This window comes from Maylandia zebra, linkage group LG19, assembly GCF_041146795.1.
Source record: "Maylandia zebra isolate NMK-2024a linkage group LG19, Mzebra_GT3a, whole genome shotgun sequence".
NCBI classification, from domain to species: domain Eukaryota; kingdom Metazoa; phylum Chordata; class Actinopteri; order Cichliformes; family Cichlidae; genus Maylandia; species Maylandia zebra.
In genome coordinates this window covers 6,332,609-6,352,599 of record NC_135185.1, presented here as the reverse complement: position 1 = coordinate 6,352,599, position 19,991 = coordinate 6,332,609, and the positions used below count along the sequence as shown (strand labels likewise).

Here is a 19,991-nt window from a genome sequence, read left to right as displayed (position 1 = left end):
CCAACCCCCCACCTATGCAGACACACACTTCTGTTTAGGACGAACCCTACAGATGTGTCTTTGTGTTCCCGTGTGGTTAATAAGTGACTTAAAATTTGTTTGATGCCATTGGAGTCACTCTGTGGCAGTCCTGGGACTTTTGTCTTTGTGCGCTTTTTTTTGTCAGTTTTGCATCCCATTTGTATAAGTCTTTGGTCATTTTTAAAACATCTTTTATTAGACATTTTGTATATATTTATAGTTTTACATTTTTTTTTGTGCGTCCCATTTGCCAGTGTTGATTTCATTTTATATTTCTTTGGTTGTTTTCTCTCTGTGGTCATTTTTTGTCTGAAGATCATGCATTAAACCTGTAGGCTGACAAGTTGTTTGTTCCTCTGCACAGTTAACAAGAATTGCTCCTCATAGGACAGTGGTCACATTTTAGATTAACTTGCTTGAGTGTTGTGCAGTACTGCAGATTTTGGTGTTTATCCTATACAGAGTAAATGCAGGGCCAGTATTGCTGATACTTTTAACTCATAAAGGCAGTTTATGTAGGGGAGAGTGGCGTGTCATGATTAATAAGATGAATCATCATCAATTGGCAAATTCTGAACACATTTTAATGACCGCTGAATCCATAGAGTGTCAGAATGTAGTACAGTAGTACATTTAGTTAAATTTTCATTTCTAAAAAATATTTATTTTACACAATTCAGTGGGCTACACACTGAACTCAGAGGATAGAAACAAGGTATCGATCCTACCTCGCTGGTAATGATCTGATACCAATACAGCCTTGCTATCAATGCTATTGATACCCCCATCATTCACCTATTGTTCATTTTACAAACACTTTTGTCCTCGTTGTTCAATTTCTTCCAAATTTTTAAGGATACACTTCAAACTATTCTACATATGCCAGATATGGCACGTTTTTGGCTAACAGCTCTTTGGGAAACACCTTGTTGGTGCAAAAATACTATTTTTATGCCTGTCAAACTGACAGTGATAACAGTGACTGTATTATCTGTATTTCTTTTTTTAGTAATTGCTTAATTAATTCTGTTTAGTTACATTAATAACATTGTAAGTACAGTGATAAATAAAACCATTACTTACCCTGCATCAGTGTTTATTCAGTTATCCTTTTCTGACAAAATCAAGCAGTAAGTAATTAAAAACTAATGCACGAAGGCAACAACGATGATGAAATGGATTTAAACATTCGTCAACAAAAGGAAACGAGATGAAAATATTGTAGATGAGATCTAATTAGAACTAATGAAGTTGTGTAGGTAGGCGGGATGGGTTTGGAAGTGTTCCAATCAGAAGTAATAACCTTGTGCAGTAAGGTTAGTCACGCACATTTGATCTGGCCCCCGGGAAACGGTACAATTAGCTTCCATCCTCCCCGTTTCTCATGAAAATGAAGCAAAATGTCAGCGTTTCAGAGGAAAAGAACGATGCACACGTTTCACATTTGATTTCAAGGAAAAAACTTTAACACTTTATATTATTTAACTGACTCAACTTTAGTTTTAGTCTACTATAGTCAACTAAAACAAAAAAATTAGATGCCTAAATTATGCCTGCAACAAAATCAAAATTAACAGTGCCTTGCAGTATATCAATATAAAGTGTCTAACAAACTAGTATAAATGTAACAGTATTAGCAAAACTTTCTGTTTGTTTGCTACATTGTAAATTCCTAAAAGCTGCTTGACGTCTAATTCTGGTCATTTGTGAAATAAGTGATCAAACCAACAGCACGATATCATGTACGGCGATTTAGCTTCAGTGGAGTTGAAGACCAGAAAATGATTTATGAAATTTTATTAGGCTTTAGGTCGCACTGTAGTGCTGCCGTCTTGTACTGCCGTTCATCAATCACACACAGAAGGATTTATTAGAGAGACGGAGTCCTGTACCCAGAGTAACACAAACTAGAATAGAGAGCCATTGCAGTTTTGGGGGTTGAGGGAAGGGTGCAGCTTCCCCATGACTGAATGATAACACTTTAATGCTATTCATGAAGCCCTGCTCCCACATTTGATTGAAAGGAGCAAGTTCGCAGCCCTTCTCTGGGGGTGGTCGAAGTAATTTGGGGGAATAGAGGCGAGGCAGGTTGAGGTAAAGTGGCTACACGAAAAAGGTAAACTACAGCACTCCATCACAGAAAGACTCCTGGGCTGTTTGAGCATCACAGATTGATTATATTCAACGGTGAAAGAGGATTTGGGCTGTTTTTTTTTTTTCTTAAACAACCTATTTTAACAGCCTGGTTTTGAGTTTACAGACACCGAGTAAAAAGTTGGAGCAGTGATGGCCAGCTCTGCACACGTATCATTACACGGTGCAGAGGGGGGAAGGGATCAGCCTGGATCTTATTACCATCTGGCTCTACCAGCTTTCCACTGGGCTGCTCTTTAAACAGAGCCTCTGACTTCAAAAGGTATTTGACACAGTCGGGGCACAAAACTCGACTTTTAGTCTTCAGGCTACAGTGGGAACCGGATTCCTCCTCATTTGAGTTTTAAACTGGATTTCAGAGCATGGTAAAATCATTTTTCACAATAAAAAGCGACTAAAGGCAAACGGGCCACCTGCCAGGCAGTTTCATGGTAAAAGCAGGTGGTCGTGATGTTTTTAAAAAGTATTTCGCATAAAGTTTATGACATACAAAACTGTACAAGTCTCTCAGAGACAGAAGAAGCGAGCAGAAAGTTTAAGGAGTGAGCTTGCGATTGGATGATTGCCCATCCAAATCCTTTCGCCAGCTGAGAAAATGTGGATGGAGTCGCTGAATGAGAAACAGGCTGCTTCGAGGTGCACTCAAGCTAAATGCTAATCCTCCAGTCCTCCAGTGGAGCTAATTAGCAGCCAGCAGTCAGAAACTGGTTTTAGTGGGAAGCTCACAGGTGGTAGTAAGTTGAGATCTGGATGTGTTTCAGGCTGGATTTTGGTCATTTTTTTTTCCCTTTTCTTTTTTTTTCTTTTGGCCTAAGAGAGGAAAAGTGTACTCGCTCTGGCATTTTGGTCTGTTTACTGTTCACACAAACCAGGGCTTGTAAACAAAAATCCATGGGCACGCGAGCAGCAGTTTATTGGACAGAGCTCTGGCTAAAGTGCCATCAGGAGAGGCCTCTGGCTCCATGGTTGGAGAGAAGCTGAATTAAACTTGAGCACAGTGGCCTTGACTTTCCCGCAGTTTATCTTCTCCAATCAGTCAAACACGAAACAAATGTTAAATAGGATACTTACACTCATAAACTGTGTAGCGTGCTGCAGTTGCTTTAGATTACATACAGGAGCTGCTCATTCCTCAGAAAGGTGATGGGCAGTATCATCAAATCACCTTTGAAAAATAGCAGCTGAGGTATCAACAACAACAATGATGTCCGGTTAGGAGGCAAAGGTGAAGGGCATCATAGATGACGATGAAGCATGAAACAGGATGGTGGCATCTCCTCACAGAGCTGCGCATGATCATCAGGCATGAGCACATTTAGTTCACAACCTTCAAAATTAGCTCCTTGACGTCAAACAGTCAAACAACCCTGAAGTCTTTTGTGCGTTCCACCCAGTGTGAGAAAAGGTCTTCTCTTTGATTGGCCTACAGCTTCAGATTAGGCTCATCTAAAATATTCACTTCAGTTCAATTTTAGTTTTATTAATATAGCTTCAAATCACAGCAAAAATCACCTCAAGGGGCTTTATAAAGGCCGTATCAAAAAGAATCTTTTTCAAACGGTTATATATTTTTAAAGTGGTGCACACAGAAGCTTGAAATCAATTTAAAATAAATGTCTGAATGTAAAGTTTTACTGTTGCCCTCAGGCAGACGGTACAGGGCAATCAGAGCAAGGACTAATAGACTCAAACACAGCTGTTATCCAACTGCAATAACACATCTGAATACTACAAAAAAAATGTCCATCACGCCACTCTTGTGTTAATCTATGCACGGTCTGAAGCATGTGTGTGGGAATGTATGTGAATGTTTTACTGTTATATCTTATTAGTATTTTAAGTATTCTATCTATTTTATTTATTGAATTTTATTGTTTTATTTATATTTTGATATTGCTAGGGATGATGCAATGATCGGGGACCATTCTTAATTTCGTTGTTCTCATGACAATGACAATAAAGTTTCTGATTCTGATTCTGATTCTTAGCTGTGTTGTAAGGTAACCTCCCTGCATAATATAGAGAAAATCCCACCAATCAGATGACACCTTATGAACAAGCACTTGGCGACAGTGAGAAGGAAAAACTCCCTTCTAACAGGAATAAGCCTCCAGGAGAACCAGGCGCAGGGAGGGGCGGCCATCTGCCATGACCGTCTGAGGGGGGAGGGAGACAGGACGAGAGACACACTGTGGAACAGAGTCAGAGATTATAAATAATGAATGAATGTGGTGTATAAACAAAATGAATCACAAAAAGGAAACGTTTTGTTCACTAACAGAATATCGTTTTTTGTTTCACTGTAAAAATCAGAAATTATAGTAGAAACAAGAACTTTGTCATTTTAATTGTTTATCTATGTTTTTACTTTGGCATATTATGAATGGAGATGAGGGCATAGAAAACCTGAATGGTTCCTTGATGCTATACTATGAACTGTGGATGTATAGCGTCCACAGTGTTGCATTATTATGTTGACTTTGAGAACTCGGCTGTACCAAAGAAAAGTACAGTGGGGGGAGTACAGAGGCATTGTTGTACATTTTTAAGGCTGTCCTTGTGATTAACTTGGGGGAAAAAAAAAAACTTTCCTTTTGCCACCAGACCCGTGCCTTTATATTCCCCGTTTTGCCCAAATGCTGGAATTTGGCGATAAGACCCGCGAGGTCTCCATGACGGCGCTGCGTCTGGTGCAGAGGATGAAGAGGGACTGGATGCACACGGGGCGAAGGCCGTCGGGACTCTGTGGAGCAGGTAACTACAAGCTGAAGCAGCACTGGGTATCTTCTTCAATTCGCAGGAGGGGTGCTGGTAGCAGCCCCGAGGCTCTGAGCAGCGGGACTGAAAATCTGAGGAAAGAAAGTGATTAATGCTCTCTGCTGGAAAGTCAAGGTGCCCTTAATCAAGATGCTTTAACCTCAGTTTCTCAGAGAGCCGATCAGTGACCGGAACGCTTTGTTACATGTTTTAGTGCAGTACAAGAGGCTCATTCTCTCTGACAGGGAATAATAAAAGAAATTTTAATTTTGCCACATTTTCCTGGTGACTTGATCAGTGTGATAAGGAAGTGAATGTAAGCAGATGCACTCATGGGGCAGCTATAGATCAGTGTAAGAAGGGCTGCATGCACCTTCAGAGCTCTAACACAAGGATGTATCTGACTGCTATATTTTGACAGAAAGCAGTGGTTCCCAGGTTCACACTGTGCATGCTTACACTACTAATTATGACTAATTTTTACCATGAGATTTGTTCCGTGCACTTAAGCCCTCCTGGCCTTTGATGCTTGGAGGCTCACACACAAACAGTTTATTTCTCTCGCTGTCTGGGTTATCGTGTTATCACGACATGATTCCCAGGTTAGGCAGCCTGAGCTGAAAGATGCCTGTCAGCACGAGTTGTTTCATAGAAACTTGTCTTCCTGCCAGTTTTAGTGGTTTTCAGCATTTTTTTCTAAATGCTGAGAACGTCTCTGTATAAGCTTTATGTCTTAGCATCCCACTCTTCCAACTACATGAAGATTTTTGGTTGCAAACGCGATACCTGTCTGTTAACTCTCCAAAGAGAGCTGTAAAACCTGTCCAGAGTGATGTGTTTGGAAAGTGTCAAATCTTCCCACAGCGCTTTTAACATATTAGAAGGTTTTTGGTAGTGCCTAACACGATAACTCAAAAGGTTTTGAATGAATTCTCATAAAGCTTTGTAGGGGTGTAGAGTGGGGTCATGTTACCAACCCATTAACATTTGGCTCACATCCACCAACATCTTCCAGGTCAACCTTTTTAAATTCGATCCCAAAATGTTTTATATCTATAAAGTATTGTTAAGAGAAGCAGAATGAGCTGCCTGTATAGTTATTAATATACTGTAGTATAATATTATCTAATAAGGTTATTCATGTCTAGTTATTTACAAATCAATAGCTATTACCCATGAAAAGTAAATCTGTCATGTTGCCTTTATCTGATTTTTACTGCACTACAAACTTCTTAAGGTATGTTTTTAAAAAACAAAGAAAAATAAATGAATATATACAAATTACAATAGTCTTCCCTTAAAAGTAAATACTGCCCAGAGAGTTAGTGCAGGTTTGTGCTCTCTGACCGCTTCTTGTTTTATTTGCACTTGTTTCATTTCAGCTTAATGTGAGAGTCTTTGCTGTCGTTTGCGTTCGAGCTGGTTTCTCCTCTCTCTGCTCTTGATTTTACTGTCGGTGTACTCGTCACACGTGAGTAGTGGAGGAGATTTGACGCTGGTGACAAAGGATAACAGTTGTGTTAGTGCACTGGGATGAAAACTTCCAAACAAGTGTGAGCTCCAACAGTACAGACGAAAAGTGGGAGATAAAGAGAGCTCTGTTGTTGGAGCTCTGTTGCCTGAAGCATGAAGAACGTGTTGTTGTAGCAGGAGGGAAATGCCTCCAACTTCTGAGTCTTTGCTGTTGGCTAACTCTGCGCTAGTCTACTTCTCCCCTTAGCAGCTGCTGCACTCCTGCTGACATGCAGCACAGTACACAGAGCAATGTAGACCTGAAGTGCGTCGATCCGCTCTGGATACCCCATCTAGCTTTTGAGGCACTATTGGACTGATACCTGGTCCAAATATCAGAACGGTGCTGGACAGTTAATAAATGATACATGATTCAGTTACTTTTCTAAGTTCACAAAGTCATTTCAGTTAGTTTTAAGTTTTTAAAAGTCCAGTTTTTATCTTTCAGCTCTAAATGCTGATGGGGGTAGTGTAATCACCCTGCCGGGTGTGGACACGATAACTTGGTCGAGTCTTGGTGACCCTGACCTCAAGGTCAAGGTTAGAGGTCAGGTTTTCTGAAAACTCTAAGTTTTCAATGGAGCTTGAAAAGAAAAGCGACTGAACCTCTTTAAGTTCATGAAGATGTTTCACGCCTTATCTGAGAAGCTTCTGGAGTTGATTGCAATGACTCAAGTGCAAAGTCACCGATGAATTTCAGATTGACACCATAGGTGCAGTCTTATAAAATGAGAACATTAGATTATATTAACCAAAGACGAGCATCGTTTATTCACGGGTGCTGCACGCTAACAGTCAGCTGCACCTCTCGCAGTGTTTGCAGCCTTGCTGAGTGTTCCTACTGTGGATCTTTTGGTCACCTGCCAGTGAAACCTGTGGGAAAGCCGATCCTGCCAGCACCTGTCTAAGCTGGCTGCAGCGTGTGAGGTTTTGGTTTCCCACCAGGTACGTCATCGTCTTTACGGGACTTTGGTGGTGCAGTTTATATTAAACAGCTGAACTCAAAGGCCTTCCTTCCTTATTGTGTTGTGATTGCTACAAAGCCCAGTACATTGAGGCTTTGTGCATTACCTGCTAAGACGTCCTGAAATCGAATCGCCGCCTTCTGCTGCTCCCTGCATGTTTACTCCCATGGTTTCAGTTTTCATCTTTCTCTGTTACTCTGCTGGATTACCTTAATATTTAATTACTCATCATAAATCTTTGAGAAGGAAACACTCAAATGGAAGAAGGAAAAGTTTGTTCCTAAATATGATGCAAATATCACTGTTGACGGTTTTAAACATATGCAAAAAAAAGTTTGTGCCAGGAGAGACGAGTTTATAAGTTGCTTCTTGTGATTTCAAGGGCAAAGAGCTTGTGAATGCGAAGCGACGAATGTATTCAGCAAGGAAAACTTGCAAATCTGAAGTCGTGTGGTTTTTAAGGTAATGGCGATGAAAAATGTTTGAGAAAGTCCTCAGCGGAGCTAAAAAGCCACCACTTCACTCCTCAAGGCTGTTAGAAGTGTGCATGTGGAAGTGGAAGCACGCATCTATCTTTTAACAGGCTCTTGAGCGAGGCAAGTCTAATGACAGTTACATAACTGTTCCCCTTCAAGGCTCACACTGCAATTCATTGCATAATATTAGCGTTGTTGTTTCTCCTTTTTTTAATGTGGGGGTGGATTTGTTGGCTCTGAGGTGCCCCCGTCTTGTTGGCTCCTCTTCACTGTTTAAGGTGCACATCTAAAAGTGCCTAAAACCATAAGCGCATAACTTTTTTTTTTTTTTAGTGTTTAGTCACATCTCGGCCTTTTCTCTAATCATACACGGACACACGTTTTGTTATTGCTTCTGTGCAGATTCTGGTTAAATCTCATCCCTGTGTGTGTTTGCTTGTTTGTTTCCAGCCCTTCTTGTAGCTGCTCGACTACATGACTTTCGGCGCACTGTCAAAGAAATAGTCAACATCGTCAAAGTGTGCGAATCCACGCTGAGAAAAAGGTGGGCGATCAAAGTTTGTGATTTGGTAGAAAATCCCGGCTGTGGAGGCTCGAAGTTTATGGGATTTGTCTGTTTTTGCCAAAATGAGCAGCAGAAGTTCCTTCTTTAAAAGTTCTGCTGGTCCAGATGATCAGCCCAGATGTTTAGTTGGATCTTAATTACCTAACTTATCTTTTGCCTTGTAACGCCACTTTGCGTTAGACTGACAGAGTTTGAGGACACGCCGACCAGCCAGCTCACCATCGAGGAGTTCATGAAGGTGGATCTGGACCAAGAGTGTGACCCGCCCTGCTACACAGCCGGACTAAAGAAGAAGAAAGCCCAGCAGGTGTTTTTCCACACAAACCTCAGCCTTCAATTCACCCCAATTAATGTGCCATAGCATTAGAAACGCACATGCGCATCAATTCTGATCAACTCAATTACTCATGAAATGACCCATTCATCCCTCCACAGGGAATATTAAAATTTCATCCTTTATTATCTTGATGGTGACATACAGCCCTCAGGCTTTCCCCAATAATGGATGAAGGGTATTAACCTCTAAACTAACAGCATCAGTGTTGTCGGTGTCCTCACACTTTGTGGGCTCTGTAAAAGGCCATCGTGCTCTTTTTAAGGCATTGTCCCACATACTTGTTGCTTTAACAGATAACAGGAGACATGCCTGATGATTTAGGGGTGAGTGCGTGTAGAATATATCTGGTGCCTAATTTTCAGGTCTTAAATTCCATATAGCTTCTGTACTTCAGGGGTTTTGGGGGTTTAAAAGTCCTTTTTTCCCCACTCACCATTATTTGAGTAAAAAGTATTTCACAATAGAAGTTTTACTTTGCTTTATTCCTTCTAGTATTCTAAAGGGATTTTGCACAACAAAAAATGGACTGACCTGCAAGCAGAGCTAATGAAACTTGAGCTAACTGCATGCGACTCCCATTCATCATACATGGCGTGATGATTACTCATTGCAGAGGTTAACGTCTTCATTTTTCTGTCTAATGCCAGCCTTCAAGAGGAATCACCTCACTCTTGGGACATTTCCACAGCGTGACGTCTGGCCAGCCTGCCATTTAATTAAATACAATGTGATTGTAAGGCTGGAAAATGTTACTTTAAAAAAGGCCGATGAAATGAAGTTAACATGTGAAGGTGTCGTATTGGGCTCATGATTGAAGACGACCAGCTCGTTAATCAGAGATGAAAAAGGCTTTATTACTTGAAAGGCTGTTACTGCATTAACCCAGGTTCAGGTGACACTTCGTACTAGGATTTATCATAATCATGATTTGAAAAATGAAATCTGAGTATTCTCCATATCAATATTGTTGATGTTTGATGAATGCGGTGGCGATTTCTGTTAAAAATTAGGTATCATTAAAAAGAGTCGTTGCTTTCTGGAGACGTTTACAGCAGTTTGTTCATTCTTGGCCACAAAAACTGTAAACTGTAGCCTGACAGCAGCAAATTCTCAAGATCTTGGGTTTTTCTTTGTGGAAACTGACAGATGGGCTTCAGAGAGTCGGAGCGTACTTGTTTTTCACCCGGCTTTAACAAACAAAAGCTGTGACATGTGGCCAAAAGTTAAAAAGTGGTAATTTTTTTTTACTGATCTGACTTTACTGGTGGAGCTTTTGCCCAGTAATGAGCTGACCTTTCTCATGCCATAATGTAAAAAAGAGGAAACATTGGAGTTAATGTAAAAGCTTTGTGAAAGTACTCACAGAGTGCTGTTCTTTAGTCGAGTCTCACACCAGCAACATCAAATCAAACTCACGCACGTTATACACCGGGGAGGAAAAAGCACTCTGAGAGCAAAGGGTGCTGCCGTCAACCACCCCAGAGCCCTCGTGTTATAACCTTCTTTTATTCTAAGAGGTTTTATTCAGCGATCGTTTCACCCTGTAGCCACTATTAGAGAGGAAGCTACTTTCATTGTCTCATCCAAACCCTCTCTTTTCTCTCCCTCGCTGTAGCTGGAGATTGAGATCAAGAAAAAAATGGATGACGTCGAAGGTATGAATGTCTCGTCGCTGTCTGTTTGCCACCACAGACACAAAGTCCTGGCTCAAGTTTCTTTTATTTTGTTAAGTTTTCAGAAAAGTTTGTGTGTTAAAGATGGACATTTGGTTACATGTTGTTGTTGTTTTCTTGTTGGTGTTTGTTGACCTCGACTAAAAGCAGATCAGTGTTGGATGTGGTTAAAGCAAAGAAAACATAAATAGAGGACATGATTTAGGCTCCGTACAACTTGTAATTAACCTTGCATTATGTTACACTGCTAACATATTGTGCTGTAATTATGGGACTATGAGAAATATAATTGAATGGGTTAGCCTAGAAAGCCCTAGAGAATCACGCAATCTAAGTCTTTATGGAAGAGTTCCTTTGACATTGTTTTACACCTTCAACAGGTGAAATTCAGGAATACCAGGAAGAAATAGATGCAGAGCTGGAGAGCAGCAGACCCAAACTAAGAGGAGTGTACGCTGCCTATGCTAAGGGAGGTGAGTGATTTCAGAAACCCTTCTCATGTCCTCAGCTGTTTATGTGCTGGGGTAAACAAGACCTTGCTCTGCTCCACGCAGGGTTTTCTGGAGGTTTGGGAGGTTTTTAGTGGTGGACCTTTCAGTGACTGAACACTGCTGCTTGCTTATGTTGGCTAATGCATATTTTTTTTGCAGCAGCACTGTATGTATGGAGTGTTTTTTAAAAGCCTGAGAATCCAGACAGTGTGACCAACTAAAGTCTGATTTGCTGTCCATATTCTTCCGAGGTTGTACTCTGGTATGTCAGGAGACAGGTTTGCTCTGGAGTTTTGGCTCTGTGGTAAAAAATGCAAATCCCAATTTTCACAGGGACAGTTTGAATTTGACCTCTAAGGAAATATCTTAATAGGAAATAATATCTTATACTGCTGGAAAGCCTTAAACAGTGCCACATTTGTAAGTAAAATCCATTGTTCAGCAAGGTTGAGTATGTGGGTTGTGACCATGAAACATTTGCCAAACAGTTTATTCTGCTATTTGTTGGGTTTGTTTGTTGGATTGGATGATTGAAGTCCGAAGAAACGAGACATACGGGCGTTTAACAAGCTGGGACCTCAGTAGCATGTGGAGGAACCGTACACTGCCACAGCAGCCTGGTACCACCTGATCATACTGGTCAGCAGCTGTGAGTGTAGCATTGTTACAACAAAGAAATAACTGAGCAGACACAAATGTCTTTTCTTTCTGTGCTACGTTTATTTATATTTATGTTCCCACTCATAACTTGTTACCATTCTATAAGTTTATTTAGTTCTTTATTGGCGTCTCATTGTTGTATGATGGTGAGCAGACCACAGTGGATTTATTGCCAGGGGCCCTAGTTAAAGAGGGTTTTATTTATTTATTTATTTATTCATATTATATTCTTTGTATAGACCTTAAACTCATGTTTAAGGTGCATGAGTTGAGTTTGTGGTGCAGTATTAAGGTTAAACGTGATATTTGAGTGACGCAGGCCTGAAAAGCCAACTATGAAGGCACTACATTCTGTATTGAAGATAAAACCATTGACCTTGGATTATAATAAAATAACCATTTAAAAAATGGCACCATGACCGGTCTGGAGCTAAGGATAGAAAAGCTGTCTCTCGGCATTTTGTCTGTTAAACAGTGTTTGAGCGTTTAGCTGCTAGTGCGGCTACCGATTTGCAAGCGAACATCTCGTAGCGTGAATTCTGAACACCGAGCCGACGTGTCAGCGAGTGAATGCAGCAGCAATAATAGAAGCTGCTGCTGATTAGGTTGAGTGGGACGCCCAAATCCAGATATCAGAGGGGAAACACCGCTGCGTTAATGCGGGATGACGCTTTTATTTGTCTTTCTGTCGCTCACTCGGGCAGGACGAGAACTCTGAGCTGCTGTTTGTGAAAGGCCCACACAGGCCCACCCAGGAAAAATAAGACACAGCAGACTGCACTCCCTGTTGCTCTCACCCTTTATCTCTTTCTACCTTTGGCTCTTTATCTCAGCCTCAGTCTGTCTTTCTTCCTCGCACACAAACAAGCCCCGGTATCCCTCTGTTTCTACGCAGTGGGGGGGTCGCAGGTCTGTCACTGATTTCAGGCATGTTGTTCTTCCAGCTGCCGTGACGCTTTCAAATCCGGCAGCAGTTCGTTTCTTCTCAGACCGAGTTGATTTCCCGATTTGAGGTCTCGAGCCTGTGAGGGGACATTTTAATTATGGCTGATTAAAGGACACATTTTAATTAGGTAGCAGGACAGCCACAACTATGATCCCAATTACTTTGTCAGAATATGAATATTTATCACCATTCCATTTTCTGCGACTCGGGAAGCCGAATAAATTCCCTGCACTTGTGGGATTTTAGATCAGTATCTTGACCCTTTAACTGCTGTGGCTGCTTTCAGTGTGCTGGAAAATGTGGGTTTGTTTTTTTCCACTAATTTAATTTGAAAACTCTAACTATGGTGTACAATTATGCAGTCTTATTAATCTTCAGGGAATACTCAGGAGTTACGAACTACATAAAATGAAGCAAAGTAAAAGTGGGAATTTTTTCAAGGACAGATGTTTTATTTTATTTTATTGTGAGTCTGAGAATTAAACAAGTCACCTGCCGGTTATTATAGCATTATAACTGCATCCCTATATGCTGTTAAGCTGACACACATGAATGGTTGTTTCAGTCGCCTTGTCCAGACACGTTTGTGTGTTTACATTTTAATAAACATGGTGACAAAAGTTAAAAGCTTTCAGTGTGTTGTTTATCGTCCAATTATCTAAATAGCTTAGCATAAAGACTTTGCACACAAAGTGGTAAATGAATGACACATCCCCACGTTTGTCCTGCTCCACAGATTTGGAAAATGATGACAAAAACAACATTCTCTCCATGTCATCGAAGCTGGTGGACGACGAGGAACCAGAAGACGAAGATGAGCTTCGAGCTGTGGCCAAGCACTTTGGCAAAGACCTTAACGAGCTCACACTGGAGGCTCTGATAAAACTGGAGCAGAAGAGACCAGAAGACGAGGAGGGGAACCAGGAGCAAGAGGACGACGGGGACTTCCCACAGAGAAAAGCCCCATCGCTGGCGTTCCTCCTGGGATCGATGCCCTCATCAGCCACACTGGGCCTCTCAGAGTCCATCAGCAGCTGTGTCACAGACGAGAAGGAGAACGGTAAGTACAAGTTATTTATCATCTTGGAATAGCTCCATCCTTTTTCTTTATTTATTTGCAACATCGGACATGAGATTATTGCTGATTTCTGTTATAATCTCATTTGTTTGTCGTGTCAAGTTTCGTATGCGACCAACATTTTAGATTTATTTTCTTTAACCTTATTTGTTCCTGCATTGTTACACTGCATTTAATGTGCCATAAAAATGATCCAAGACAAGTAGAAGCTTAATAAACCCTGACTGTGCAAACAGTAGTTTAAAAAGCAATTTGAAGACGGCGGTGCGTTTAAGACGAGACGTCAGGCATTATTTCGTCTGCCTCAGCAAACGTCTTTATAAAAGCAGGTGTACCCTTGAGAATGATCTGCTTCAGAGTGCTGCAGTGATATCATTCATCCTTGACTGTGTCTCGTACGTTCAGTATCACCATAATAATCCATAATCATGTTAAAGGATTCTCTCTCAGGTTTAATTGCAGTAATTAACTGGGCTCTATGAATGAAATAGGCTGTGCTGTGTTTGAAATGTCTCCTGTTCTGCGTTACCTTTTCTTTTCGAATGTGTGGGAGGATGTGTTTGCTATATGTCTGAACCCTCGAGGACACTGGAGATCAAAAATGTTCATGTTGTTGTAGTGTTTTGTTTATTTGAGGGACTTTGAACCATTTCTCTCCAGAAACGACATTTAAACATGTTTATTTGGATAATTTTGCACTCCCGATTTTCATTTTTGAGCCGTGCCTGTTATTTTTATTTTTTTTTCTTATTTGTTTATTTGTTTTAGAAGTGATATTGAGCCAAGTTAGTCTCCTGGTCTTTTCTGACACTTCTAGTCATCATCTGCATTGTCACAGTCTGGCTGAGGCAGACTGTATGGAGTGAGGAAGGGGACCCAAGTGCAGACACGCAAAGCGATAACTTTTAACAGAAAGCGATATATTTATAGTGGATGATGAATAAGTACAAAACAAAAGACAAAATCAATGACAACGCTAAACTAAACCCTAAACTGGGAGGAAACCTGGAAGAATGGAAAACCTGACAAGAATACGTGAATACCTGGAAACATGACGTGAACTTAGCAGACGACCTGAACACGAATGACTGGAAACACACAGACTAAATGCAAACATGAGGTGATCAGAGGAAGTGGAAACACCCGGGGAAACGGCTGATAAGAATGAACATAACGACGCCACCGGGGGGGGGGAGTAAAACCAAACACGCTGAACAAAGGAACACAAGACCTCTTCAAAATAAAACAGGAAACATAATGACATGACAACAAGAACTTGACAACACAAGACACGCAGACATGAAACACATGAAGGTGAGGGAGACTTAACACAGGGGTTGAATACACAAGGGGGATCTAATAACAAAGAATTATAATGGCAACCTAGGCATAATAGAAATGAACGTAGAAAACCTAAAGGACATAAAAATAAAGCATGTGTACTCCAAACTGAACTTTTTGTCGGTGACACGAACACTTTTCCACCTTTAGTTCAGCATGAATACTTGAATCTGTTGCTGAAATAATTTCAGCCAGTTTATTTTTGCAGCTTCTGTTTAGAAATTATAAAGTCTTTATAAAACTTGTCTGTGTTATAAAGTCTTTCACATGTAAAAGCCTGGTTCTGCTGGAGGTCTCTTCCTGTTAAAAGGGAGTTTTTCCTTCCCACTCTTGCCAAAGTGCTTCTTCAAAGAGGATCATTTGATTGCTGGGGTTTTTCTCTCGATCATTGCAGCGTCTTTATTTTACAATATAAACCTCGTTGCAACTGTTGTTGTGATCTAATGCTATATAAATAAAATTAAATAGAATTAAAACTAAACTACTCGAGTGTTCTCCAGTATTCATGAAAAAAGAGCCAACAGATCATACATCTGATTACACCCTCAGTCAATTTGACTTATTAACAGTTTCAAAAATAAACCATTACAGGAATCCATCATACATTGTGTGTAATTACTTAATTACACGAGTAGGATGCACTGCACCCCCACCCCTTCTTAGCTGGGTGCACAGAGGTGTTGATGGATGCAGTGTAATGGTGCCATGATGCTGCATCTGTTCTGATGTAAAAGCCTGTTTTTACAGCTCTGAATGGGAGGATGGGGGAGTCATGAGAGGCTAAGAGTGGAAGGTGAAGTGTTTTGATTGATTGGGGGGGTAGGAGAGGTTATGACGTGGCTTTATGTTCAGAGAACATCATGCACCTTAAAGGTCAGAAGGTTTGAATCTCAGCAGAAGCTTTTTTGTGACCATAAATATTGACCTAGGTCCCCTTTAAAAGTCATTTCTGAGACTTTTTCTCGACAAATGCTCTTAAATTTTTACATTTATTTCCCTGAACAGCACTTAAGACCAAGTACCCTTTAAATGTCAAGTTTTGGTGGGGCCAAAGAGGATAGCCAACTGTCTGTGATTCATATTGTTAAGAATAGGGATTGACCAAAGGGTTGTAACACATTAAAAAATCATGGCTTTATATTCACCTCTGTTTTGGAACAGTGGCTTGATATAGTAGGAAAAGCAAAATAAATGTGTAAATTATGTTTTATTTTGAAAACTTAAAACTTGGCTCAGTGATGGAGTAGCAGGTAAATTCACCTTGGGTGTAACAGAGCCCCGATTCAAGAGTGGGACGGGACACAAACCCAGCCTCATGAATCACAAACTATTGCACTCCTAGTATCTGTCTGGCCTGGATAAATGGGAGGGTTACATTAGGAATGCCATCCAGTGTAAAATCTGTACCCAATCAACAGATCCATCCTGATGAGGAGGAATTAAAGGAGCAGCCAAAAGTACCGTGAAAACTCAAAACGGTAAAAAAGAATGCGGTTGGCTATAATACTTAATATAATAGTTAAGGGAATCAGATACTGCTCTTAAAAAAGAAACAAAACAAAACTTACTTGACTTGAACTACTTGGCCCAAATTGTCCATCTAGACTGTTTTTTGCTGGTTTGGGAGATAATGACATGTCGATCTTCTCTCAAATATAATGAAACTAAATGGTCTTTGCCTTGAGGCACTAAGAACTCAGAAGCACTATAAGTCTTTCCAGAAATTTCAACCCTGTTGGGGAAAAATCCATAAACCTTGTGTATTTTTGTGTAGTTTCTTACTACCAAACTACAATCGGCATGAGAGAGGCTTGTTGTGCTTTTCTCCAAAACTGGACAACTCGGCATGAAACAATCTAGCTGGATAAAAAGCTTCTCGGGCAAAAGGGAGTGTTAAATTTCACAGTGGACTTTCCTTTTAAATGAAACATTAAAGTCAGCAGGGCAAATACAGTTTTAGATTGTAAAGATGGGAACACCAAGTGGGAACCTCCACGGCCGAACAAATGAAGTGCCAAAAACTGCAGCTCCACTAACTCACACTTGAGACAGTCAGTCCTTAGAGTTAAAATACCCAACTTTACAGCTCTGAAGAGTTGGTTGGCCTCTGTGGATAGTTTCTTGTGTCATAACAACCATTAATAACCATGCAGAACATGATTTACTTTTTATAAATCATCATCTGGTTACTGGATAATTTAGTTGTACATGTACATTGAGCTGGCTGCCACTGCAACTCTGGAGTCACTGAACTGGACCTCTGACATGTGTGTGCTATAGGTTAGAAATATCTTCTTGAATTATTCTTGTATTGAACTTTGCACTCCAGTTTTGGGTAGTGAATTCTTTTATTTTAAGTTTTAGCACTAATTTACAAATGTGAGTGTCAGGCGTTTTATATTGTAAGGTAGGCCCTACAATAATAAACACAGAGAAAAACCGAACAATCATATGACCCCCTATGAGCAAGCACTTTGGCAAGAGTGGGAAGGAAAAACTCCCTTTTAACAGGAAGAAACCTCCAGCAGAACCAGGCTCAGGGAGGGGCGGGGCCATCTGCTCCGACCGGTTGGGGTGAGAGAAGGAAGACAGGATAAAAGACATGCTGTGGAAGAGAGCCAGAGATTAATAACAAGTACGATTCAGTGCAGAGAGGTCTGTTAACACATACTGAGTGAGAAAGTGGATTGAAGAGCAAGGTTGCTAGCATTAGCAGATAAGTTAGCACTCTACACTCAACCAAATTTGATTAATTCTGCCTCCAGTGAAACTAACGTGGTGGCTAAAGCGCAAAATGCTGCATTTAGAACCAATTTCATGGTGGATGTGCTTATCTCTTAGTCTGTCAGTAACACTGTCTTCCTCTCTCTTAGGACACACTCATCTTGGACAAATGAACTGAATAATTATGATTATTCATGAATAATGATTTGGAACGTGTTACATTTTTATTCAGTGCAAACTCCACTTAAGTAGCCATTAAATCACAGGATGCAAGTTAACGTGCAAGATTCATGAAGATCGCACGTCTGCCACTTTAAAAGCTAATCATGCTAGCACGATAGCATTCAGGTCGGAAGTTTGAGATATCTGACGGATGAACATCTGCACAAAACTCATGTTTTTCAGATGTTTTTCCATCTGGGCTTAATTGGAGCATTGACGGAGCATCAACACCATCTGTACTGTTAGACTGAAGAGTAGGCTTATTGTACAGTCAGCAGTTCTCTGTGTTGGTAGATATAAGTAACTTTAGAGAGCTAATATCTCAGCTTGAACAAAATAATGTCAACACTTTTCATTACCCTGTTTTGAGACTTCTACATCAGTAAGATTCTCCATTTTTATTATTTCACAATACATTCTTTAAGCAATAAATTGCAAAAAAGTGGAAGAATGCTTGATGGTAGCAAATATGTTACAAATTAAAGTTCATGTAAGAAAAATATATTTAATTCTTGTGACTTTTCAGAAGGTTCAGGGCATGAACTCTATTATCATGAAAATATAATTTTCTGGCAGCTATTTCATGGTTCAGGCTTTTTCATGGTTAATGGAGAAGATTAATTAACAAAAAGATGAACATTTTCTAAGAATTTCGTCCACGGTTGGTTGCACAAGCTTTTGTGAAACATGGCCCATTTTCAGAAATGTGGAGAAGACTCCACTACATGTCTAAAATGTAAATGAAGTGCCTGTGGCTGTGATACATGAAGATTATCACCTTAAACACATGAACACAATCTGAATATTTGTGGTCCATGAGAAGGTCTCCATAGCTTGGGTCAAACCAGCCATTAACCTGATGAAGACGTCCCCAATAATCCCACTGATGTCATCCTATCGTGGGGAAATCTGCGACCGTGGTGAGGTTCAGAGTGAGAAAAGCCACAACTGCAGTGAATTACAGCGCTCTGAATCATAAGCGCTTATGTTAATTGTAAATGTGTCTCCGTCTTTATTGGCTTTGTTATGGAGTGACGTTAGTTTGAGTCATCTTACTCGATTATTGTCGCGAGGCTCATCGGATGTGGCCATGAATGACAAAGTTGCCATTAAAAATGAAAAATGGGGCATGATTGAAGGGTTTAATGGTTGGCTGGTGGGAGTGGAGGCTGACCTCAGCGGGGAGCTGTGTGATTACAGGGGAGGCGTTCAGTCCCTGGGGTCTGTGTCCTTCTTTCGGGTTACTCTGGAGGTTTAAATCCTTTAACAGTGTTACAAACCGTCATTTGTGGCAGTGGTTTTCAGACTTGATTTGACTCTTACACAAGATCCACACCAAAATCTGTGCTGTTTGTGCGTTTTCTGTCCCCGTTTCTGCTTCCACAGTTGACCTTATTTAATCACGTGATTTGCAAAAACAAAATAAACTTAACCTCCACCATGTTTACTGTGCTGCTGTTGGATTTAAAAATACTGCCTGAAAGCGACCTGTCATGCTTTTACTCTGTAATTAGTCTAATTAGTATAATTTTGTGATGCCATTGAGATACAGTGAAAGGGAGGGGAAAAAACATCCTGATTTCTGGGTTTCGGGTGTTTGCCAATGTTTGACACGGTGTAGATGTATGTGTGACTGCTGCGTGTAGACTTACATACACAAATGTGACGTAATTACTGTGTTAGCCGAAAGCTCTCCATCATGTAGCTCTTTGTTTTTTGTTTGGAGGCCTGTTACTTGGAGGTGGACACACACAGAGGTTTAGTGAATGCAGGCTGGTCCTGGTTCATCTGAGGCTTTGGCTAATTGGGGTGGATACAGGAGGGGCTGCATGAGCGTTGTGGACCCCCTTCCCCCTCCCTCTGCTGCAGAACCTCAATCTTTGAAGTATTAAGTGGACAGGGTACCTTGTCATTAGGACCGAGCCTTTCATCTGCACACTCCAGTGTGTAGGTTTTGTGGACATTGTTAGTGGAGGGCAGGGCACTGGAGGAAGTGAAAGGGTGTAATTTTGGATTCACTCGGGAAAAGGGAAACGGCAAAGGAAACGAAGTAAAAAGAAAACGCAGAT

At 40.7% G+C, this 19,991-nt stretch overlaps 1 protein-coding gene across 3 annotated transcripts in view; it reads left to right on the top strand.

The window, feature by feature from the left end:
- Positions 1-19,991, top strand: part of LOC101484253 (transcription factor IIIB 90 kDa subunit) — a 130,514-nt gene that overhangs the window by 32,281 nt on the left and 78,242 nt on the right. For all 3 annotated transcript variants that reach the window (XM_004554694.4, XM_004554693.4, XM_004554695.4), the window contains 6 exons: positions 4,780-4,929; positions 8,336-8,429; positions 8,631-8,757; positions 10,403-10,442; positions 10,841-10,933; positions 13,294-13,617. In XM_004554694.4, coding sequence (XP_004554751.1) covers positions 4,780-4,929; positions 8,336-8,429; positions 8,631-8,757; positions 10,403-10,442; positions 10,841-10,933; positions 13,294-13,617 — 828 coding nt within the window. The remainder of the gene's footprint in view (positions 1-4,779; positions 4,930-8,335; positions 8,430-8,630; positions 8,758-10,402; positions 10,443-10,840; positions 10,934-13,293; positions 13,618-19,991) is intronic.